Source organism: Cloeon dipterum, chromosome 4 (assembly GCF_949628265.1).
Source record: "Cloeon dipterum chromosome 4, ieCloDipt1.1, whole genome shotgun sequence".
In the NCBI taxonomy this organism is placed as follows: Eukaryota; Metazoa; Arthropoda; class Insecta; order Ephemeroptera; family Baetidae; genus Cloeon; species Cloeon dipterum.
This window is the reverse complement of record NC_088789.1, coordinates 24285364-24305556: the sequence shown is the minus strand read 5'-3', so window position 1 is coordinate 24305556 and position 20193 is coordinate 24285364. Positions and strand designations below refer to the sequence as shown.

Genomic DNA, 20193 nt, shown 5'->3' with positions numbered 1-20193 from the left:
CTTTTGACAAATATAGGGTTGTGAATTTTATTTCACTTTTTATAGTAGAATTAATTTTTAGTAATTTCAATTCCATAATTTGTTTTTCCGTTTATAACATATTTTATTAATAGTTTTTATGTTAAGCTTTCTGGAGAAACGGCAGATAAAGCTATCAAAATAAAGTGATACTTTAATTTTGATCAAAAGTCAGCAACATTTTCTTGTGCTAAATAGCAGCATGTACGTGTTTCTCTTAACATACTGATGGTTGCAAGAAAATTATATTTGACGAACTTAAAAAATAATTTCATAAGAAACTCTGAGCACATAAAAAACAATTTATTTACTTAAATATTATGTTTTTACTTTTAAAAATCATTTCTATCCCCTGTTCTACATTGAATGATTTTTTTCATTTAACTATATATGGTTTGAAGTTGAACCTTTGTCACATTAGTATATTCTAGTAGTGATTACGACGGAAAATTTCATTGTACTCAAAATATAAATTCTAACATTGAATTGAAATGTACAAAAGTACACTTTGATGTGGAAAAAATTATTTAAAATAAATAATTTAGAGTGGATTGGAAAATGTGTTCTGGGGGAATCCACTGTAGGTAGAAGGTTTAGAAGAAAGGCAAAAGAGAAAGAGGAGAAAATAGCACTCTGCAGTAGTCGATTTTAAAAAATGTAATAATTCTTATATTCATACCCCTTTTTTAGACAGAAATATATTTGAAAAAACTAAACGTCCAGGCTTTTCCGTGTTAAAATTGTATTTCAAAAGTTACGTTTTTCTCCAACTCTATTTTTAATTCCAAAATGTCATCTATAGCGGAAGCAGGAATTAAGAAAAAAAAAATTCACGTGGGGTGCGAGGAAATGAACTTGAAATCGGCGTGGAGTTAAAAGGGCGCGCACGTACTGTGTGTGTGTGTGTGTTTTTACAGCAAGTGCTCGCACAGCCGCATTCCGCGTCTATTTCGGTGCGCCACTTGGTGCTTAAAGGGCACAACGCTGACTGATGGAAATGTGAAAGAGGCATCGGGATGCTGCTGCGGGGCGAAGCGGATGTGCGCGCAGCGAAAACAAAAAATGCATCCGCGTGCGGTGCATCCCCATTCACTGCGGCAGTCGAAATCGAAACGCACCGCGGCCCCGGCCAGAACCCAGAACGCATCTTTTTGGAGGCCAAAGAGGAGCGGAGCGGAGGCTGGTCGATGCCTACACGCGGCTTTTTTGACCAGTAACGGTACAGACAGACCCACGCTGGTGCGTTATCACCGCAAGGTCACTACCGCGCGCTCGTCATCTCGCCAAATTTCGGCTGCTGCCTGTTTTGCATGTGCGCCTGACCGGAGAGGATGGACCGCTTAGACAAATCCATTGACGGCCTCCACAGGGCCTCCATCTGGGGCTTACAGGTCAATTTCTTTCCTTCTAACATCTAACTCTCCCTAAAAATAGATTCATATTTTCTGTGAGTGTATTTCGAGAGATGGTAACTTAAACACACACACACACACACCAAAAGTCGAAACTCCAATAGTTTCTTCAAGCATATGTTGAAATAGAACTAACACTTTTCTATAATTTGAGTTCCAAATTCAATTTTGTTTCAAAATATCCATTTGTTTTCGAATGTCATCGTGTGTTTCTTACAGAGTTCTAAAATTTCATCAAAAAAACTCAATAAATTTAATTTTTGACCCTTTCTGGAAATCATTTTAAATTTTTTCCATCAGCCCACAAATTACAGTCAGTAATATGTTGAATGACAATCTTGAAATCGTCGATTTCAGGCGGGTGTAGCGGCGTACGTGTTGACCGCCGTGACTGGCTTCCTGCGCATCACCTCGATTTGCCCATGTTTGGCTTTCCTCCTCTTTTTCATTATTGGATCAGCCGTGGCAGCTTTTATTGCTACGCTTGAGGTGATACTCTCAACCCTGCTCTATTACGCACCTAATGAAAACGATAGTCGGTTCTTCCTTTTTTTTGTGGTTCACAGAGTCCGCGTGCATATTGGCATTTTTAATACGCAATATTTCAATCAGGCACAGCAAACAGAAAAAGGGCCTTGATGCAAGTCACGACAAGATTACAAAGTCGATAAATTGTAATTTTATTGCGTTCGTTGGGAACAACAACTACTGCCAAAAACCTGTTTTGGAAGTTATTAAATACATTTTACCACGGGGTTCAAATTTCAATCGAAATCAAACGGAAACAAGAGCAAAAATCACATAATGTCATCGTAAGACCGATATTAGTTTTAGGAACAAAACATATAATATTGAAAAAAAAATCAAAAGGGACTATTTTGATTATTACTGGCAGAGAATTCGTGTAACTAGAAAAGCATTAAACGTTCATATTAAATTTCCATAATAATAAATTAAAATTATATGAATGCAAAACATTTACGACATTAATATACAAAATCATGCAAAATTTATTTGAAATAGTTGACTATTTTTGGACCTTCTAACTGTCAGAAGACCATCAAGACGAATTATATGCAGTTCAAACCATTTTTCATGCTCAAAGTCATCTAATTCCGCCTAAAATCGTCTATTAAATCGTAAAAATTGCCTAACTTGGCTAATAATATATGCAATTTAGGGCATATAGTTTCAAATTTCAGGCCGAAATTCTTAGCTTCAAAATATTTTTCGTGCATGAAAAAAACGTAAAAGTGAGTAGACGGTTTCATTTTAAAGTTTAGACAATTTAGACCTCATACCTCATGCAAATTAATATTTATCCTGAGGTGAAAAAGAACACGTTCGAAGCTCGTTTGCTCTTTTTTTAGGAACTATATAATTATGAAGGATAGACTTTTGATTATTTTGTATTCATTTGGTATTAATGTCTTTTGAGAGAAAATTTATTTACAATTCTTAAACCGCTCATCCTCGTTATTTTCTGAATTTTTGAAATATTTAAATCACAAAAAGTGACGCAAAATTTCCAGCACAAAGCCCGTTCATATTTTGAGCATTTATTTTAGTCAAGTAAATAAATTCTTAAAATTTAAAAATAATTGTACAAAACAAAAATTTCCCTTAAAAATGTTATTAAAACCGTCCAAAAAGGTATAAAAATAGCCAACTATTTTAGCCTTAGGAAACCTGTAAAATCCACAGCCCATTTGATTGCCAATATTTGACTTATTGATATTAATTGTTGAAACCCATCATAAAGAGTTATCTCCGTCACTTCAGATAAAACCCGAAGGAAAAGCTGTTCTCGTGACTGGCTGCGACTCTGGATTTGGCTATCACCTCGCTCTACGACTCGAAAAATTGGTAAAATGCTCGACTATAAACGGTTATCTCAAATCACTAACACGATTATGATTTAGGGCTTCGTAATTTTCGCCGCGTGCCTGGACAAGAACGGCGATGGCGCGAAAAAGCTGAAGAAGGAGGGCGGCGACAAACTGATTCCCGTCCAAATGAATGTGACCTCTGACGAGCAGATAGCGTCCACTTTGGACGAGGTTACCGAGGAATTGAACAAGAGAGGGATCAATGGTATTAAGCGATTCCGGGAACAGAATTAATCGACTAAGAGCCAGAACACTACATATATGAGTTTGGGGTGTCGTGAAGCCAAATTAAACACTCGTCTCTTGTTGAATTGGAGATTTATTCACTCCGCACTTGAACTGGAAAATTACAATAAAAATCAGTCTTAGGAATCACAATAATAAATAAATTACAATTAGTTTGATTGTTGGAATTTACAAATGAGCTCAAGAATTAATTATACATTTTGAATTATTATTATTATGCATTGAATTTAATATGGCGGCAAATTACATACATCTAATATCGCGAATTAATAGCATTTAATGACTGAACATAGTATTTAATTGACATTGATATGATCACTGAATATTAGATTGAACACTTAATTAAGTTTTTGATTGACTTACCCCTTGGGAGGGTTCAAATTATTGGGAAAACTATCGGAGACGAGAATCACACGCTTGACGGAATTGTTTTCTCACGTCGTATGCACACGGCACGAATTGTCTGAATTTATCACTGCACTGGCGACTGCAGCTGGACGGTGGCGCCACGCTGTGGTAGCCCCTACAGGAGTCCCCTCCGACAAACTGGAAGTTTGGTAGGACACAAATCTGGCAGGGAAGCGCACTTGACGACCTGATCTTGTCGTTCGGACCGGCTGCTGTGGCGCCTGGTCGGTCGACCGGCTCGTCGGTGCGGTTGCTGTCGGCTGCTGCTCGACTAGTGCTGGTTGTGGGTCAGGTTGGTCTGCTGGTTGCTCAGGTTGCTCAGGTGGCATCTCAGGTTGCTCAGGTGGCATCTCAGGTTGCTCAGGTGGCATCTCAGGTTGCTCAGGTGGCATCTCAGGTTGATCATCTGGCTCGGCTGCTGGCTCGGCGAGAGGTCGTCGTGGGGCCAAACGGATGAGTCGAGGTGCTGCTGGAGCTGGCTCGGGAAGCTGGGCAGCGAGAACGAATGCCGGCTTGAGCCTGTCAATTGACACCGACTTCTGCTTGCCATTCACCTCCAAAATGAACGTCTTAGGGCCTCTCTCCAATACTTTGTGTGGTCCAGAGTAGGGCTGGGTGAGTGCAGGTCGCGCCGCGTCTACTCGAAGGAAACAATGCGTGCAATTGGCCAACTCCGGGTGAACAAAACAGGAAGGAACACCGTGGTGGGACGCTGGCATGGGGCAAATTTTCTTGGTGTGGGCCTGCAACTTGGAAAGCAATTCTGAAGGTGAAAGTTCATTTTTGGGGGGAACAAAAAATTCGCCTGGCAGCCGAATAGCTTCACCGAAGACGAACTGGGCTGGGGATCCGCCTAGGTCTTCTTTCAACACTGAGCGCAGTCCAAGTAGAACTGGTGTTAAGGCCATGGACCAGGGAGTCTTGTGACAAGTCAGGGCTGCCTTCAGGGTCCTGTGGAACCTTTCCACCATTCCATTCGCTTGGGGGTGATAACTGTTAGTGTAGTGGACGTCAATTCCTGCGAGCTCTGCGAACTGCTGGAATTTTTGGGAAGTAAACTGCCGGCCTTGATCGCACACCACCGTCTTCGGCACTCCGAAACGACTGATCCAAGAGTCTTTAAACGCGCGAATGACGTCTTCGGCGGTGATGGACTTCAGAGGGGTGACTTCAGGCCAGCGAGTTAGACGATCCACCATGGTCAGGCAATATTTAAAGTCTTCAGACGGCGGAAGGGGGCCAATGAGGTCGATGTGCACCACGGAAAAACGTTCTGTCGTGGGCGGAAACTGATGCAATGGCGCCTTGGTATGGCGCGTGACCTTTGCTTTCTGGCAAGAGAGACAAGAGCGGGCCCATTGGCGGCACTCTTTCTGCATGCTAGGCCACACAAACCGGTCTGAAACGAGTCTGACTGTGGATTTAATACCTGGATGAGCGAGGTCGTGAAGGGAGTCGAACGCTTGTCGTCGCAGCTGCTCAGGCACAAATGGGCGAGCTTGGTGAGTCGTGACGTCGCACCAAATGGTCAGGTCAGGTGAACCTTCCACAGGGTAGAGGCGCAGGGTGAGAGGGCTGGTTGGCTCCTTGTACTTCTCGAGTTCTGCGTCGTCCAGCTGGGCACGAGCGATGGCTGCAAAGGTGAAGGGCTGCGCTGTCACCTCTTCGATGCGCGACAAAGCGTCCGCCACGACGTTGGCGCTGCCAGGAACGTATTGGATGTCAGTGGAGAATTCGCTCACAAATTGAATGTGCCTCTCCTGGCGAGGATGGCGGTCTGTCTTGTTGGCTGTGAACATCTCCACGAGCGGCTTCTGGTCCGTAAAGATGGAAAAATTTCTTCCTTCGACCAAATATTTAAATTTCTTGATGGCGCAGACGATGGCAAGCAACTCGCGGTCGTACGTTGAGTACTTCCGCTCAGCAGGGCTCAGTTTGCGGCTGAAGAAAGAGAGTGGCTGCCAGATGTCGTCAACCAACTGCTGCACCACGCCACCGATAGCTACGCCACTAGCGTCGGTGACGAGGGCAAGTGGTGCGTCAAGTTTGGGATGCGCCAGACAGACTGCGTTGGCCATAGCTTGCTTCACTTCCTGGAAGGACTTGTCGGCCTCTTTGCACCATTGGATGGGGGTTTTCTTTGGCTTGCGTGGACCAGCGAGGAAGACATGGAGAGCAGCAAGGTGGGCAGCGATGTTGGGCAAAAAGCGATGATAAAAGTTCACCATTCCGAGGAATCTCGACAGATCTTCTCGCGTTTTAGGGACGGGGTAATCTGCAATGGCTTGAATGCGGTCAGGTAATGGCCGCAAACCAAATGTCGATACCTCGTAGCCAAGAAAGTCGACGGTGGGCGCGCCGAGGATACACTTTTCTGCGTTGACCACAAGACCATGTTGGGATAACTGCTCGAAAACCTGCTGCAAGTGATGTCGGTGCGTTTCCTCGTCTGGGGACGCGACCAGCACGTCGTCAACGAATACGAATGCAAAAGGCATATTTTGGAGCACTTGATCAATGAATCGTTGAAACGTCGCTCCAGCGTTCTTCAAACCAAACGGCATCATTGGAAAAAGGAACAAACCGAACGGAGTCGTGACGGCAGTTTTATGAACGTCTTTGGGGTCGACTGGAATCTGCATGTACGCTTTGGAGAGATCAATGATAGAAAATACACGACAACCATGGAGAGAGGCGCTACAATCGTGCAAATGAGGAATGGGATATTTGTCGGGGACGGTGCGAGCATTCAGCTTGCGGTAGTCCCCGACTGGCCGCAGAGTACCGTCCTTTTTGGCAACCATATGAAGGGGTGAAGCCCAGGAACTCTGGCCTCGCACCGCAATTCCTCTGTCCTCCATCTCCTGGAACAGTTTCTTGGCTTCAGCGAGTTTGTCGGGCGCCAATCGGCGAAATCGGTCATTTTCAGGAGGTCCATCAGTGGTTGTAATTGTATGCACAGTATCGTGTTTCACAGCAATTCGGTGTTTAGTAGACTTAAACAGCTCAGGGTACTGTTGCAACAAGAGGAAAAATTTATTTGTTGAATCCACCACTTTCACAACAGGCATGTCACGGTCACTAATAACTCCAGGAGTTTTTAGTCCGGTCACCTTGTCTTCGAGCACCATGTCGTCCAAATGCACTGCTAACTTGTGATGGGAGAGAAAGTCTGCTCCAAGAATGGCGCTGGTCACATCCGCAACAACAAACACCCACTCAAAGTCACGGCGCAGGCCAAGGGAAAGGGTGAGAGTGTGGTAACCATAGGTACGGATGGGCTCGTCGTTGGCAGCAGCGAGCTTGAAGCTAGACTCAGTCACAAACTGGGGAAGCAGGCTGCGTGGCAGAACACTCAGGTCGGCGCCCGTATCGACCAATAGCTTGTAGCTGGTGGCTGGGTCAACAATGAACAAACGGCGAGGCTTGGTTGGTTTGGGGGGCTGGGCAATCGCCTCTACTTGCCCTCCCCGGGGGCGTTTTCCGGCTTGCCTTCTTCCTCCGCCATCTTCTGCACGGCCAAAAACTGTTTATGGTACTTACAGGCAGGAACACAGCGGCGGGCTTCCATGGTGTATTTATGATGGTAGATGCAGAGGTCAGGCTCATGCATCAGCTCGGCTGGTGATCGGCTGCGTGGTCGGCCTCGGCCACGACCGTATCCACGTCCTCGGCTATTTCCTCTGAATTGTTGCCTGCCTTGATGGTCTGAGTCGAGTCTTGCCATCAGCTTGTTGACGACCTCGATGAGCGCGGCAACAGATGGGTCAATTTTTCCAGCATTGTTACTGACAGCAGAGACCTCAGGTGTGTTGGGCTGGGCGGCGGTAGCGAAAATGCCTGGTGGTTGAGAGCCAGGAGACTTAGCAGCATCCATACTTGAAAAGCGATGAATATTATCTGCAGTCTTAGCGGCTACATCAATGTCGCCAGCCGCCACACTAGCCAGGCTCGGCTGCCAGGCTTTGGGCAGCGCACAAAGCCACACATTGGCGAGGTCAGCCAGGTAGATGCTGCTCTTAGCCGTCTCCTCGTCAGCATGAGTACGGAGACGCTGTAAGAACTCGGATGGGAGCATGTTGGTGTCCCAGACCTCGGTCAGCATCTTAGCCTTGATGACTGTGTAGTTGGAGGGCTTCAGCGACTCCATGATGGACTGTTTGAGAGTTGTGTATGGTGCATTGGTTGGCTGCGTGATAATCCATTTGTTGACTGACTCAGGTAGCTTGTCGTAATTGAATACGGCATCACAAAGTACCATGTACTTGGTGTCCTCGTCCTGGATCCCGAAGCTGGCGAAGCGTCGCTCGAGCATGGCGAAGTATGTGTCCAGGCGGGTTCCGTTGAAGGGTGGCACAGGAAAGTCCCAGGAGCGACGAGAGGAACTAGCAGCGCTAGTCCCCTGGTTGTTGACCAGGTTTGCAGCTGACTGGACCATTCGAATTAGTTGTTCGGCCGCAGCGAGCTCGTCCTCCGTCTTGTCTTGCCCCAAGTCAATGTTGTTCTGCATGTTGAGAACGTCGGGTGGTCACCACTTTGGGGTGTCGTGAAGCCAAATTAAACACTCGTCTCTTGTTGAATTGGAGATTTATTCACTCCGCACTTGAACTGGAAAATTACAATAAAAATCAGTCTTAGGAATCACAATAATAAATAAATTACAATTAGTTTGATTGTTGGAATTTACAAATGAGCTCAAGAATTAATTATACATTTTGAATTATTATTATTATGCATTGAATTTAATATGGCGGCAAATTACATACATCTAATATCGCGAATTAATAGCATTTAATGACTGAACATAGTATTTAATTGACATTGATATGATCACTGAATATTAGATTGAACACTTAATTAAGTTTTTGATTGACTTACCCCTTGGGAGGGTTCAAATTATTGGGAAAACTATCGGAGACGAGAATCACACGCTTGACGGAATTGTTTTCTCACGTCGTATGCACACGGCACGAATTGTCTGAATTTATCACTGCACTGGCGACTGCAGCTGGACGGTGGCGCCACGCTGTGGTAGCCCCTACATGAGCAATTATTTGTCTGCCGCAGGCCTGTGGGGGTTGGTGAACAACGCCGGGCTGAGCACCTTTGGCCACATCGAGTGGATTTCGGAAAACGACTCGCGCAAAGTGATGGAGGTCAACACTTGGGGAGTAGTCAAAGCAACCAAGGCGTTTCTGCCTTTGATCAGGAGAGCATCTGGTCAGAACCCGACACGTTAATTCAATCTGCCGTGTTTACATGAGTGATTTTATTGCTGCAGGACGAGTGGTGAATGTGACGAGCGCCTTGGGCCGCTTTTCGTCGCTCGGCAGGTCCAGCTACGGCATGACCAAGCACGCCATTGAGGCCTTCTCAGACGTCCTCCGCTTTGAAATCAGACGTTTCGGGGTGCACGTCAGCATTGTCGAGCCCGGAAATTTCATTGCTGGTGCGTATTTTAATAAATAAATTAAATAAAAAATTAATTATTTTGTAAATGAAAATACACAAGGTTGCCTTGTACAAAATTTACAATTTTTAATGTTTTATAATTAAATTATAGGCGGTTTAATATACTGAGAAATTCCCTTGCGATTAAAATTTGAATTTTAACCTTTTTGCGGATGTGGTGGGACATTTTTTAGTATTTTGGGCTCCATAATATACAATTTAAAAAAATAAAGTGCATATTTTACTTACCCTGTGGGCTAATAATTGCTATGAAATCTACAAGAAAGGAGATGCATATATATATTTTTTTAGTGTAGAACAAAATCTAATTAATATATATTTTAAAATCCAGTAGCAAAACGAAAAAAATCAACATCGCATAAATAAATACTGCGAGCGCCAACTAAATAAATTAAAATTTCTATTCTGTCGTTTGGTTCAACTGTCTAATTTTTAATTTTTTTTTCAGCTACTAGTCTATACTCAATGGACGCGGTGAAAGCACACTCGAGCAGAATGTGGAATGCGATGAGCGACGAATTAAAGAATGCCTACGGAGAGGACTACTACAACCAAGTGTTCAAAAACATGGTTGACTACACCACCAAAGGCGTAAGAATTAATAAAACCCTGCACTACTTTTCACATTTCAAGCAATAAAATTGCAGCCCACCGATCTTGAACCGGCCCTGTTGTGCCTGACTCAACCTTTGGTGCAAACGTTCCCTGCACCGAGGTACCAGCCGATGGAACTGGACTGGAAAATCCGATGCCTCGTGCAGACACACCTTCCCGAATGGATCTACGAGCGAATCTACATTAACTAAAAATTGACGTAAAGAGAGTAGCGTGACCAACTACTATTATTCCTTTTGAGAGCAGTTTTGCCTGATGATAGAACAAATGTCAGCAGAAACAAATGGAGTTGAGTGTAGGATTGATGAGTTGCGAATAAAGCTCAACGTTTTATCTTATTTTGGTCGTTTTTTTTATTCAGATCCCATGTACAAACATTTAAAAATAGTAAACTTAGTGCTTATCTGCATTTCAGGTAAAACGCTTTGGAAACGAAATTGGTTCAGTCTCAACCCGGGGTCATTTGAGTGGCACATTTCGTATAGTGCAGAATGTCCGTGATTCTGCATTGTACTTGAATAGGGGGCGGTGCTTACATATTAAATTAAAAACATTATACCAAAGTTTGGAGATCTCGAGTGCCATCATACACAACAATATTAAATGCGTTTTGGGGTTTTGAAAGGTTTGATCGTTTGCAACAGGTCGTTTCCCTAATTATTCAGTGCAATCAAATCTGTGAGCAGGAGCTTTTGCAAACATCGTGAGAAAATAAAAACAACATTCCCTCACATTTTTAACTGTGGCCTAAACAATTCAGGTTATCGTCATTATTTAATTAAATTCACGACTTATGACAGTCCTTAGTGTTTTAAGCCACCGTTAATTTACAACATCCAGACAATTGCACTGCGATTTCAGAAAAATTGCCGCTGTGCATCCTTGGCGTAAATAATTTCATTCATTAACGAGCTGAAAACAACAAATTGGTTCAGCCAATCAAGACAGCAACGTTTTTATTTGTCTTGAAAAATTGTTATTACAGGTTAGGCCGATTTTGATTTTTAGCAAAAGTCAAATGAACTATTTTCATGCCAAGCATGAACAAGATTAAATTTAAAATCGCAGTTTGAGTACCGGAAAAATTGTGAATGAACATTAGCAGCGTCTGTTTGTGGCTCCGAACAAGGAGAATTTCCCAAGTCTAATTACTAACAATTATTACGATGAAACATGAAACAAAAAACTGCACAACAATTCGTGAGCTGCATCAGTCAGCCCCCACCAAAGGTAAAAATTAATTTTCTGGCTTGGCAAGTATTTGGATTAAAATCAAACAGGGATTTTCTGACACTGAGCAACTGTCAAATATCATTGAGAACCATGAAAGACTGGTTCAAGTCGTACTCGTCGATTTGCTCCGTTTCCTCTGCTTTGTCATTGGCTAAGGAACTAAGCAATTTGTGACACTCGTCCACGTACTTGCGCGGGAGCAGACTGGGCCACTTGGAGCCGACCACGACCAGAAAGACCTCGACGGCCGACCTGCCCTGCGGCGTGAGGGCCAGTCCAGATTGCACCTGCTCTTGGACCAGCGTCCAAAACTTCTCGGGCGTGATCAACGAGCTATGCTGAAACTCGTTGATGAGGAACTCGGCGAAATAGGGCAGGCCGCTGTCGCCGGAGTCGGAGGCGAGCGCCGTCTTGAATACGGCTTTGACGAAGGCGCGGTCCAGCGTGTTGACCTGCAAACCAGAGCACGGACTTTATAAGCAAAACCATACCAGGTGGATTTTACTGATATTTTAACTAACAAGGAAACTCATTTGAGTTTTTGGTAAAACTATTGATTTTTTTAGGTTTTCATGATGCGGATTATGTGCACTGGTCGAAAATTTACATTTTTAAGATTTAAGCGGATATTTAAGAAAATGAATAAAATATCAAAATCAACCTAAAGGTACAGAATTAGATAAATTTAGAATCAATTCTGCTGGCATATATATAATGCTCATGGTTACACAAATTGATCCTATGGATTAAATTTTAAGTTCCAGAAAAGAAAAAAATCCCGTGAGTTTTTTCCATGGTTGAAAGTATTTTATGAACGAGCGAAATGCCGTTAAAAACCATGCTGGTAAATACCACTTGGTAAAAACTTGGGGACCCTGGTTGAAACAAACCTGCATGTTCATTTCCTACATTTTCTTCGTTATTTCTTATTTACAAATTTCTCGACAAAAGTCTACCAAAGGACTCTTCCGCAATAAATAAAAGGAAAAACACACCGATCGATTCGTTAGGTAGCTTTCATAGTTAATATAACTAAAAACTGGCCTCAAAATATGATTACGAAAAAAATTGGTTAAATCGAAAATTTTCCACGGTGATATATATCTCAATTTATAAAATAGAACAAGTTATTAATAATTTCGCTACAAATTCCAGCAGGTTTTATTAAGGGAACTTAGCTGATTTAAGTAAATATTCTGGACATGTAGCCTAGCGACTCTTTTATATATTGCCCTTTGAATAAGAATACAATTTTCGCTTTTTTGGTAAATACAATTTTAAAAATTATTTCCAAACACTGACCTGCACCGAGTTGCGTTGGAACATGGCGTAGTAGGCGTTGTACAGCTCCTCAATGTTGGACTTGAGCTCGTTTTTGGCCACCGAGTCCCGCTCGATCAGCATCTCCAATTTTGACGCGTTGACGCTGCCGTTGAGGATGTCGCAAATGAGATTGGGCAGCGTGATCTCCAAGAGGTCCTTGGGCAGCGTGCCCCGCCGCTTGCCCTGTTTGACGAGCACGGCGTTGACGAAGAGGCTGCCAGCAGCGCAGATGAGGCTGGAGACGAGGTAGGTGGCGGCTGGGGTTGCAAGGATGCGCTGGCAGAAGCCAGCAGCCTTGCTCATCAGGTCCTTGGAGATGATGTTCTTGTGCGTGGCGATGGCGATGCAGCGCAGCTCAACCGACAGCAGCTGCACCACCAGCGGGGCAGAGTGCCGCCCGTTCTGCGACAGTTTGTCCTCGCTTGTGTTTGGCAGCAGGTGTTTGTCCGACCAGCCGATCAGACTCGAAAACTCAGAGCTCGGGTTGAAGTTGGTCTCTTTGTTGGGGGGAATCAGGTTCATCAGCGCCACGTACCGTTTGAAGCAACTGTGGATCAGCTCGTCCGACATTTCTGCCGACGGCTCCGTGCACGAGAGGCGCAGTTCGATCACCTTTTTCACGCCTTCCGTAATTTTGAGCAGACTCTGCATCGCTCCGGACGACTTTTGGATGGTGACTGCGTGTGCCAGCGGGTGGGTGAAAACTTTTTCCAGGATGATTAGCCCCGCCGAGGCTTTGTTTTCGATTTCAGGGTCTTCATCTAGCTTTGGTTTCTTTGCCTAAAAAATTGTAGAGCATTTTAAATTTTAAGTTGAAAAATAAAAACAAGAAAAAAATCCAAAATGCATTTTCTTTAAGAACCGTTGCCCAATAAAACGCTTAATTAAATAAGTAAAAATATTTTTTCTGTTTGCTGCTAAATTTGTTTATATTTTTGCTCGTGAATTATTAAGTGATTTAGAGTTTTGGGACTTTAAATATTTTTCGCAGCTTCCAGGCATCTTTTGGCACAATGTTTAATGTTCTAGCTTCATTAGAACTCGAGACATTCTCAGCTAAGCTCTGAGAGGCAGATTTTACGGGAAAACGGCCTCATATTTTTCGGTTTAACTCGATTCTTTTGACACCTATACAGCACCCTAATAATATTACTAACAAAATCTTTCGAGGAATCTCTCAATGATTTTTTTTATCATAAAAATTAAATTGTTTAAACCTTAAAAAAGTTACACCAAAATTAAGAGAAAATGAACGTCATCAAATATTTACCTTTGATTTGCTTTTCGAGATGGAGAGTTTGATGCATTCCGCGAGCCAGTCGCCTGTCATGTTGAGCAAAATGTCAGCCGAGTCCCAGTTGCACACTCCCGTCGCCAAAAGTTTGATTTCTTGATCTGGAATGCCACCATTCTAAGGCCAAACCAGAAATTCAACGACTGTTTCATCATAAATAATAATACACATACATTTGTGATGAGAAGTTTGATCCTGTTGATGCAGAAATTGAGCAGCCTTTTCATTCCTTTCGAGGGAAGCATACTTCCAATATATAAAATTGGTCCGAGCACTTGGAAATTGTCCTGATATAAAATATATTTTAATAACATGCAAATTAGACTCATACAAAGCCCACCTTCCACTCTCTGAAGATGAATTCTAGTGAGATTTGCACGGTACTTTCAAACTTGGCCTGCACCTGGGCGTTGGCGTTTTCATTCAAGACTTTGGCGTGTTTCACCCACAGAACCATGATAATGTCAAGCAGACCGGCGACAATCGCTGGGTTTTTCAGACTCTCTTTCACTGGCTCCAGCATGTTTTCTTGAGACTGCCCTCCTTCAGTTTCCTCGTGGTATTCATTGAACGACTCCAAGTTTTCTTCCGTGCCTTCATTGGCCTCATCCAGAACGTCCGCCTTTCTTTTCCTCGCTGAACAAAAATTAATAAATTTACTTGAGATTATTATAATTTAAAAATTTAAAAAAAATCACCTTTGCTGACAGGCTTTTCGACGGCTCCCTCCTTTTTCCTCGGCCTTCCCTTCCTGTCAAAGTCCCTGTAGTAAACTCCTAATCTAGATATCACTTTGGTCATGAAAACAATAGCTTCCTCCACTGGAAGTAAATGCCTAAAACGCACAATTGGTTTAGGACTACAAATTAAATAAAATGAATCAGTCTTACAGAGAATTCTCATAAAAGTTCCTCGCGATTTGCTGACCCTGTTTGATGAGCCAGATAACTCTGTGCAGCTGAGTACTTTCCCTCTCTGGCTCCTTCGGGTGAATGCTTCTGAAGGCCAGCTCCACGCACATTTTGAGAATCGTTGAGTTGGACTCCTCCGTGGCCATCACTTCAATCAGCTCTCGCAAGGATACAATGTCCCAACAGCTAGAGACTTTTGAATTGCTCTCGTTTGAGCTGTAAGATATTTTTTATGAAGATTTTGTTAATAGAATAAAATCAGACTGCCACTTACTCTTGACTAGAAAAAGCTTTGGGGTGTCGAAACTCCTGCAACGCGAGCAAAACCTGGAGCATGGCTCTTCGCACTTGCTTGCACTCATCATAAATGGACGGCTTGAGGAATTTGAAAAACTTTGATAGGAAAAGGCACATCTGGTAGTTGTCGTCATTGATGAAGTTGCAAATTGTTATTAAAGCTTCCCTGCGGATCTATTAATAAGTCAATTATTAAAAATGAGTCTGATGAACGCACGGAAACTCTTACATCTGGACTGGATTTATCAAACGCAAGCTTGTTGAAAATGGCATTACAAACTCCCACTTTGAACGGCCTCGGCATCACACTCCACGTCTCGGCAAGGATGTTGCGAATTTTCTGTAAATGTTGCCAGTATTAAAGGATACTTGACAATCACTTGGATTTTTTTAAAACTAATTTTGTAATTCTGATAATTTCCAAAGGAAAAAATACATCAAACACAGAAACTGGCAGGGTTGCATGATTTCACTACTGTTTTTAACGGTTCTTTCCACTCAATTTTTACCAATTTCTTGCGCAAGAAATGAATTTTTCTCATTTTTCCCCTGCGGTCGGATTGATCAAAATTTATTCTACTGAGCAGATTTGTTTCTTTTCAATTGTCATTTGCTGGCTTCATTTCTCAAAAAAATTATCTGACAATTTTTCAAGTCGAGGTTATGAGGAAATAATTGGAAAATTATTGAAAACTGAGGTGCAAACATAGCCTGAAAGAACTTGGTAAAAAAAAACACGGTTTTTAACACTGAGCATGATTTTAAAAGCGATTTTTTGCACCATGGAATCTGGGGGTGAGCACATAAAAATCGCTTCAGTCCATTAGGGCCACCAAGAAAGTGCAATAATTACTAGAATATCTCTGAAATTTCTCTCGCGACTTGTCCTCCTCAGGCCCGGACTGGTAATCGGGCGCACAGGGCGAAACCCCGGTGGGCCGCGGCCCAAGTGGGCCGCCCGGACCGCCCAATATTTCCAAGACTGTCAAGCGGCCTGCGTTTGTGGCTGTCGCGGCCCATATTGTTTTAGTGGCTTTCCCGTGTTGGGACTGGGGCTGGAGGCAGCACACGCTCTTATTATTCAGTTCCTTGTTGTAGCTAAATTAATTTCAAAATCATAGGAAAAGTCTTGAAATGAAAAATCGAAAAATAAATTTTCATTTTTTTTGCGCTTGTTGCATGCCCACCGCTTCGGCCGTTCGGCCCGCTTCTCATTAAATTTATTTTATCATATTTCTGTTGGGTAGTGAGCAAACGGGAAAAACTATCATCTCCTTTTTCCGTCTTTGCACACAGGAATAGAAATTAAACTGAGAGCTTGATCAGGTACTAGGAATCGGTGGCCCCCACTTCGAGAGTGAAAAATTCGCTATGCATGTTTAAATCTAGCGCGGAAATTATTGAATGCATTATTTGGGCTACGTTTTAATTAGATTTTTGGATGAGAATAGGCCAATAAACGGCCGAAGGAGCTAAAACTTCTTTTTTCCATTTTCGAACTAATTGACCGGCGGCAGGCGTGCCTGGCGAGCTAAAACCAAAGCGGCTGGCCAAGATTTTGCCAGGCTGGCTGTTGTGAGTGCTCTATAGTACACGTTTCTATTTTTATTTAGAAGTCAAATATTTAAAAAATTATCAAGAAAAAAATTATTGTCAAGCTGATTTGTTCAAAAGGGAAAAAGGTAATATTAATCTGACAAAAATATTTATTGCTCTGAACTTCTGACAAGATTGAATTTTGAGCAACACGCAGATTTAGCAACGCAACCTTATTCAACTGTCAAGTTTTCCCAGTTTTCCAAAATAATTAGGCCAGAATAGGTCGATATTGATGTATTTGACGTCACTCCATCCATTTCAGATGATATATATTTAAACTGCACAACTAAATAATCCGTACAATTAAAATTCAGTTGACATGAATGGCAGCTTCCTCGGTGAATAGCGAGCTTTATATTTTTCCGCATTTCTACAGAACAGAAATAACCTGCTCTACTAGTTTCGGCTAATGGTTCACTCACAGAATAATTTTCACTGTGAGTATCAAAATGCTGTTCCCAAATTGATAATGCAACTTTGAGTCTCACAGTGAGTATCAGAGGCGGCCGGACGCTTCTCGTACTCACTATGAGATCGAAACACTCGTTCTCAGTTGAGACTGAAGCAAGCGGCATCACAGTGAGTACGAGAAGCGCACGATCGCTTTTGATACCTTTTCTTGCGCAAAAAAATCAAGAAATGAATTCATTTCATTTTCCCCTTGTGAAAATCTAAGATTTTTGGTCGGAAGTGGTCAAAATTTCCTCTACTGTACACATTTTTTTCTTTTAAATTGCCATTTGCTGCCTCAATTTCTCCAAAAAGTTTTCTAAAAAATTTTGAAGTCGAGGTCATGAGCAAATAATTAGAAATTTATTGAAAACTGAGATTCAAACATGGCCTGCAATAAAATGGTAAAAAATCGAAAAAAAACTTTTTTACCACTCTGCACCGCGTTTTTTTAAATGCCGGTCTTTTCCAACCCTGCTCTCTATCCATCGAGGAAGCTGCCTTTTATTTCAATTGAAAATTATAAAAGTTCGGGGGGGGGGAGGTAGTGGGCCGCAGTGGCTCGGTAGGCCGCGAAAATCAAAAGTCCCCGGTAAAAAATTTGGTGCCAGTCCGGGCCTGGTCCTCCTCAAGTTTTTTATTTTTAAGAAATGGTGAATGACCTTCGATATGGTGTTCATTGGATAAGGCATAACATGTAGAAAATCAAGTTTACTTTTTAAGACCTGGAGGATATTAAAAACAAGATTTCCCATAACAGCTAATTGTTTTTTCTGTTCTTTCCTATCATATACTAAGGATTAAATAAATCTTGTTGATATGGCTCACAACATCAAAACAAGCCATCCTTGTATTTTAACTCATAACTCATCAAATTAAAATTTAATATTTAACGAGTTTAATAAAATTTTTATGTAGAAAGAAAATCTATGTTCAGAACTTACTTTGACAGATATCAATCGGACTACGTGGTTTGGATCTTCTAGCGACATGAGAATCAACTCATTTTGCTTGTTGGTCAGCACTTCCTGGTCCACTCTGGTGATGTTGTGCGGCTCAATGGGGTACATCATGTAGAGCAACTTGATTGAAGTGGCTCGTTGCAGAGGATTTGCGGCCTGAAAACATTTAATTTAATCACGCCTTAAAAACACAATTAAAAATATTACAGATAAATTCCTCCACAGTAGCGGCTCGTAAGCATCAAGGAGAACTTTGAAGCCAACCACGTTGCTAGACGTGATGTAGTAGATCTCCTCCAGGACAGCTTCCAGCAATATTCCATGCGGCATCATTTTCTGCGCTTTCAGGTCCCACTGGACATTGATGTACTTCTGGATGAAGTCTTGAATGCACTTTGTCTTCAAAACCTGCAATAACCACAGTTAATTTAATACAAAACTTTTGATTGGTTGGATGAAATACTTCTAGCATTTCGGGCGAGGATCGATTCAGTGCCCAGCCGTAGATTTGCCCGTAAGCTTTGGCTTCAGCTTTTGATTGGTTGATCAAAGCCTTCTTAACGTGTGAATGGAATTCCTAAATGTAATATTCTGCATTAATTTGTTTCAAACAAAATAACTCTTAACTCACCTCAGTATACTTTGCACTAATGTTAAAAAATCTTGAGAGGAGAGATGCACTGTTACTTTCTAAAAGGACGGTCTTGTTTGTGAGGCAAAGCGCCATTGCGTCGGCAACATTCGGAATCCACGAGGCTGATGGTTCAACCGCCTCTTTGTACATGAGTAACCTTTTCACATCAGCCTTTTTGCAGTTGGCGTCCGCAACAATGTGCAGCATGTACTGGAAACACTGCACGCCTAAGAGTTCGTAGCCACTCCACTTTTTCTTCCAAATTGTCTCGCAAATCGTAATAGCCTGCAGAAAAAATCAAGAATATTGGAAATGAATCTCGTTTTACATTGTACATTTTTATTTGTCTGAAAATTCATGAAGGTTAAGTGTACTACGTGTCATGCTGATGAGATTTAGGGGCTTGTGCTTGATATATATAAATTTTTAAAATCTAGGTTTAAACCCAGAAAATATAACCTTCATAAAATTCATAACACTGGAAAAAATGTGGTTAGTTTAATGTCGTTCAAAAAACCTAATGAAGTAAATATTTAATCACCTTATCTCCACAGATATTTAAAGCGAGGAGGTGGTTTAGAACATCGATAACGGTTCTTAACACTCCAGGCTCCCGATCTTTCGCATGGACCAAAAAATACCTCATGCAGACCAGCACGATTAAAGCCCTCTCCTTTAGATTCTCAGGAAGCAATGAGACAACCTGAAATTTAAAGTAGGTTTGAGATAGACACACTAATTAATTAAAATTACGATCATACATAGTCCTCGGCAGCCTTTTTCGTCCTCCCGCTCTTTCTCTTGGATGGCCCGCCTCCATCAGGTTCCGTTTCTTCACTATTTCCGACTCTAACGTTTCCGTTGAACACAAATGGAGGTGAACGAGGCGCAGCGGGAGACACAACATCTGAATGATTTGGTGAAAGTGAGAAGAGGGCCTCGCAAATGCATTCCCAAAGGAGCTTTTTCCGTGCATTGCTGAGTGAGCTGATCAGTTCCAAGGCGACAGCTTCCTGCAAAATTTGGTTAAAAACACAGAGAGAAGAAATAAGAATAATTACTGAGGTGAAAGTGCCGTGGATTTTAACCAGGTCGCGCCTGTCCACGAATTCGCTGAACGATTGTCGAGCTGGCGGTTTGGTGATGACCTTCTTGCTCATGTTGCTCTAAAACCGATGCTAAACACGCCACGGTGGAGTCAAACGTCGATGAATAAGCATTTGAAGACTTTCCTCGTTCGCGCAAAACCTGTGATCATGAAAAAATCCTAAACAAAGTCGCGAACGTGAAGGCGAAATATGAATGAAACAAAGAAGATTGCGCGCGTAGGAGGAGCATTGGCCTCTGTTTACAAATAAATCCCAAGCTGCCAACATAACATGCGTGAAAATAGAGGAATTTTGGCTGAGCGCATATGTTTTTACTATTGG

General features: G+C 42.4%; 3 protein-coding genes across 3 annotated transcripts; 1 reads left to right on the top strand and 2 right to left on the bottom strand.

Annotated features, from left to right (window-relative positions):
* Window positions 1-1146: 1146 nt before the first annotated feature.
* Window positions 1147-10398, top strand: LOC135942639 (D-beta-hydroxybutyrate dehydrogenase, mitochondrial-like). The gene is made up of 8 exons (XM_065488884.1): window positions 1147-1409; window positions 1788-1919; window positions 3213-3296; window positions 3353-3524; window positions 9041-9193; window positions 9255-9422; window positions 9894-10036; window positions 10093-10398. The coding sequence occupies exons 1-8, from the start codon at window positions 1350-1352 to the stop codon at window positions 10249-10251; spliced, it is 1071 nt and encodes a 356-aa protein (XP_065344956.1). The 5' UTR covers window positions 1147-1349; the 3' UTR covers window positions 10252-10398.
* LOC135942641 (uncharacterized) lies at window positions 7399-8996 on the bottom strand. The gene is made up of 2 exons (XM_065488885.1): window positions 8852-8996; window positions 7399-8581 (listed from the first exon to the last, which is right to left on the bottom strand). The coding sequence occupies exon 2, from the start codon at window positions 8481-8483 to the stop codon at window positions 7431-7433; it is 1053 nt and encodes a 350-aa protein (XP_065344957.1). The 5' UTR covers window positions 8484-8581; window positions 8852-8996; the 3' UTR covers window positions 7399-7430.
* On the bottom strand, window positions 10389-20126 carry LOC135942637 (condensin-2 complex subunit G2-like). The gene is made up of 16 exons (XM_065488880.1): window positions 19825-20126; window positions 19525-19776; window positions 19305-19466; window positions 18761-19048; window positions 18593-18706; window positions 18337-18537; window positions 18112-18285; window positions 15348-15458; window positions 15096-15292; window positions 14801-15037; window positions 14609-14745; window positions 14251-14546; window positions 14084-14197; window positions 13887-14027; window positions 12596-13396; window positions 10389-11745 (listed from the first exon to the last, which is right to left on the bottom strand). Exons 1-16 carry the CDS (start codon window positions 19921-19923, stop codon window positions 11365-11367), a joined length of 3705 nt encoding a protein of 1234 aa, XP_065344952.1. The 5' UTR covers window positions 19924-20126; the 3' UTR covers window positions 10389-11364.
* Between the last annotated feature and the right edge of the window lie 67 nt (window positions 20127-20193).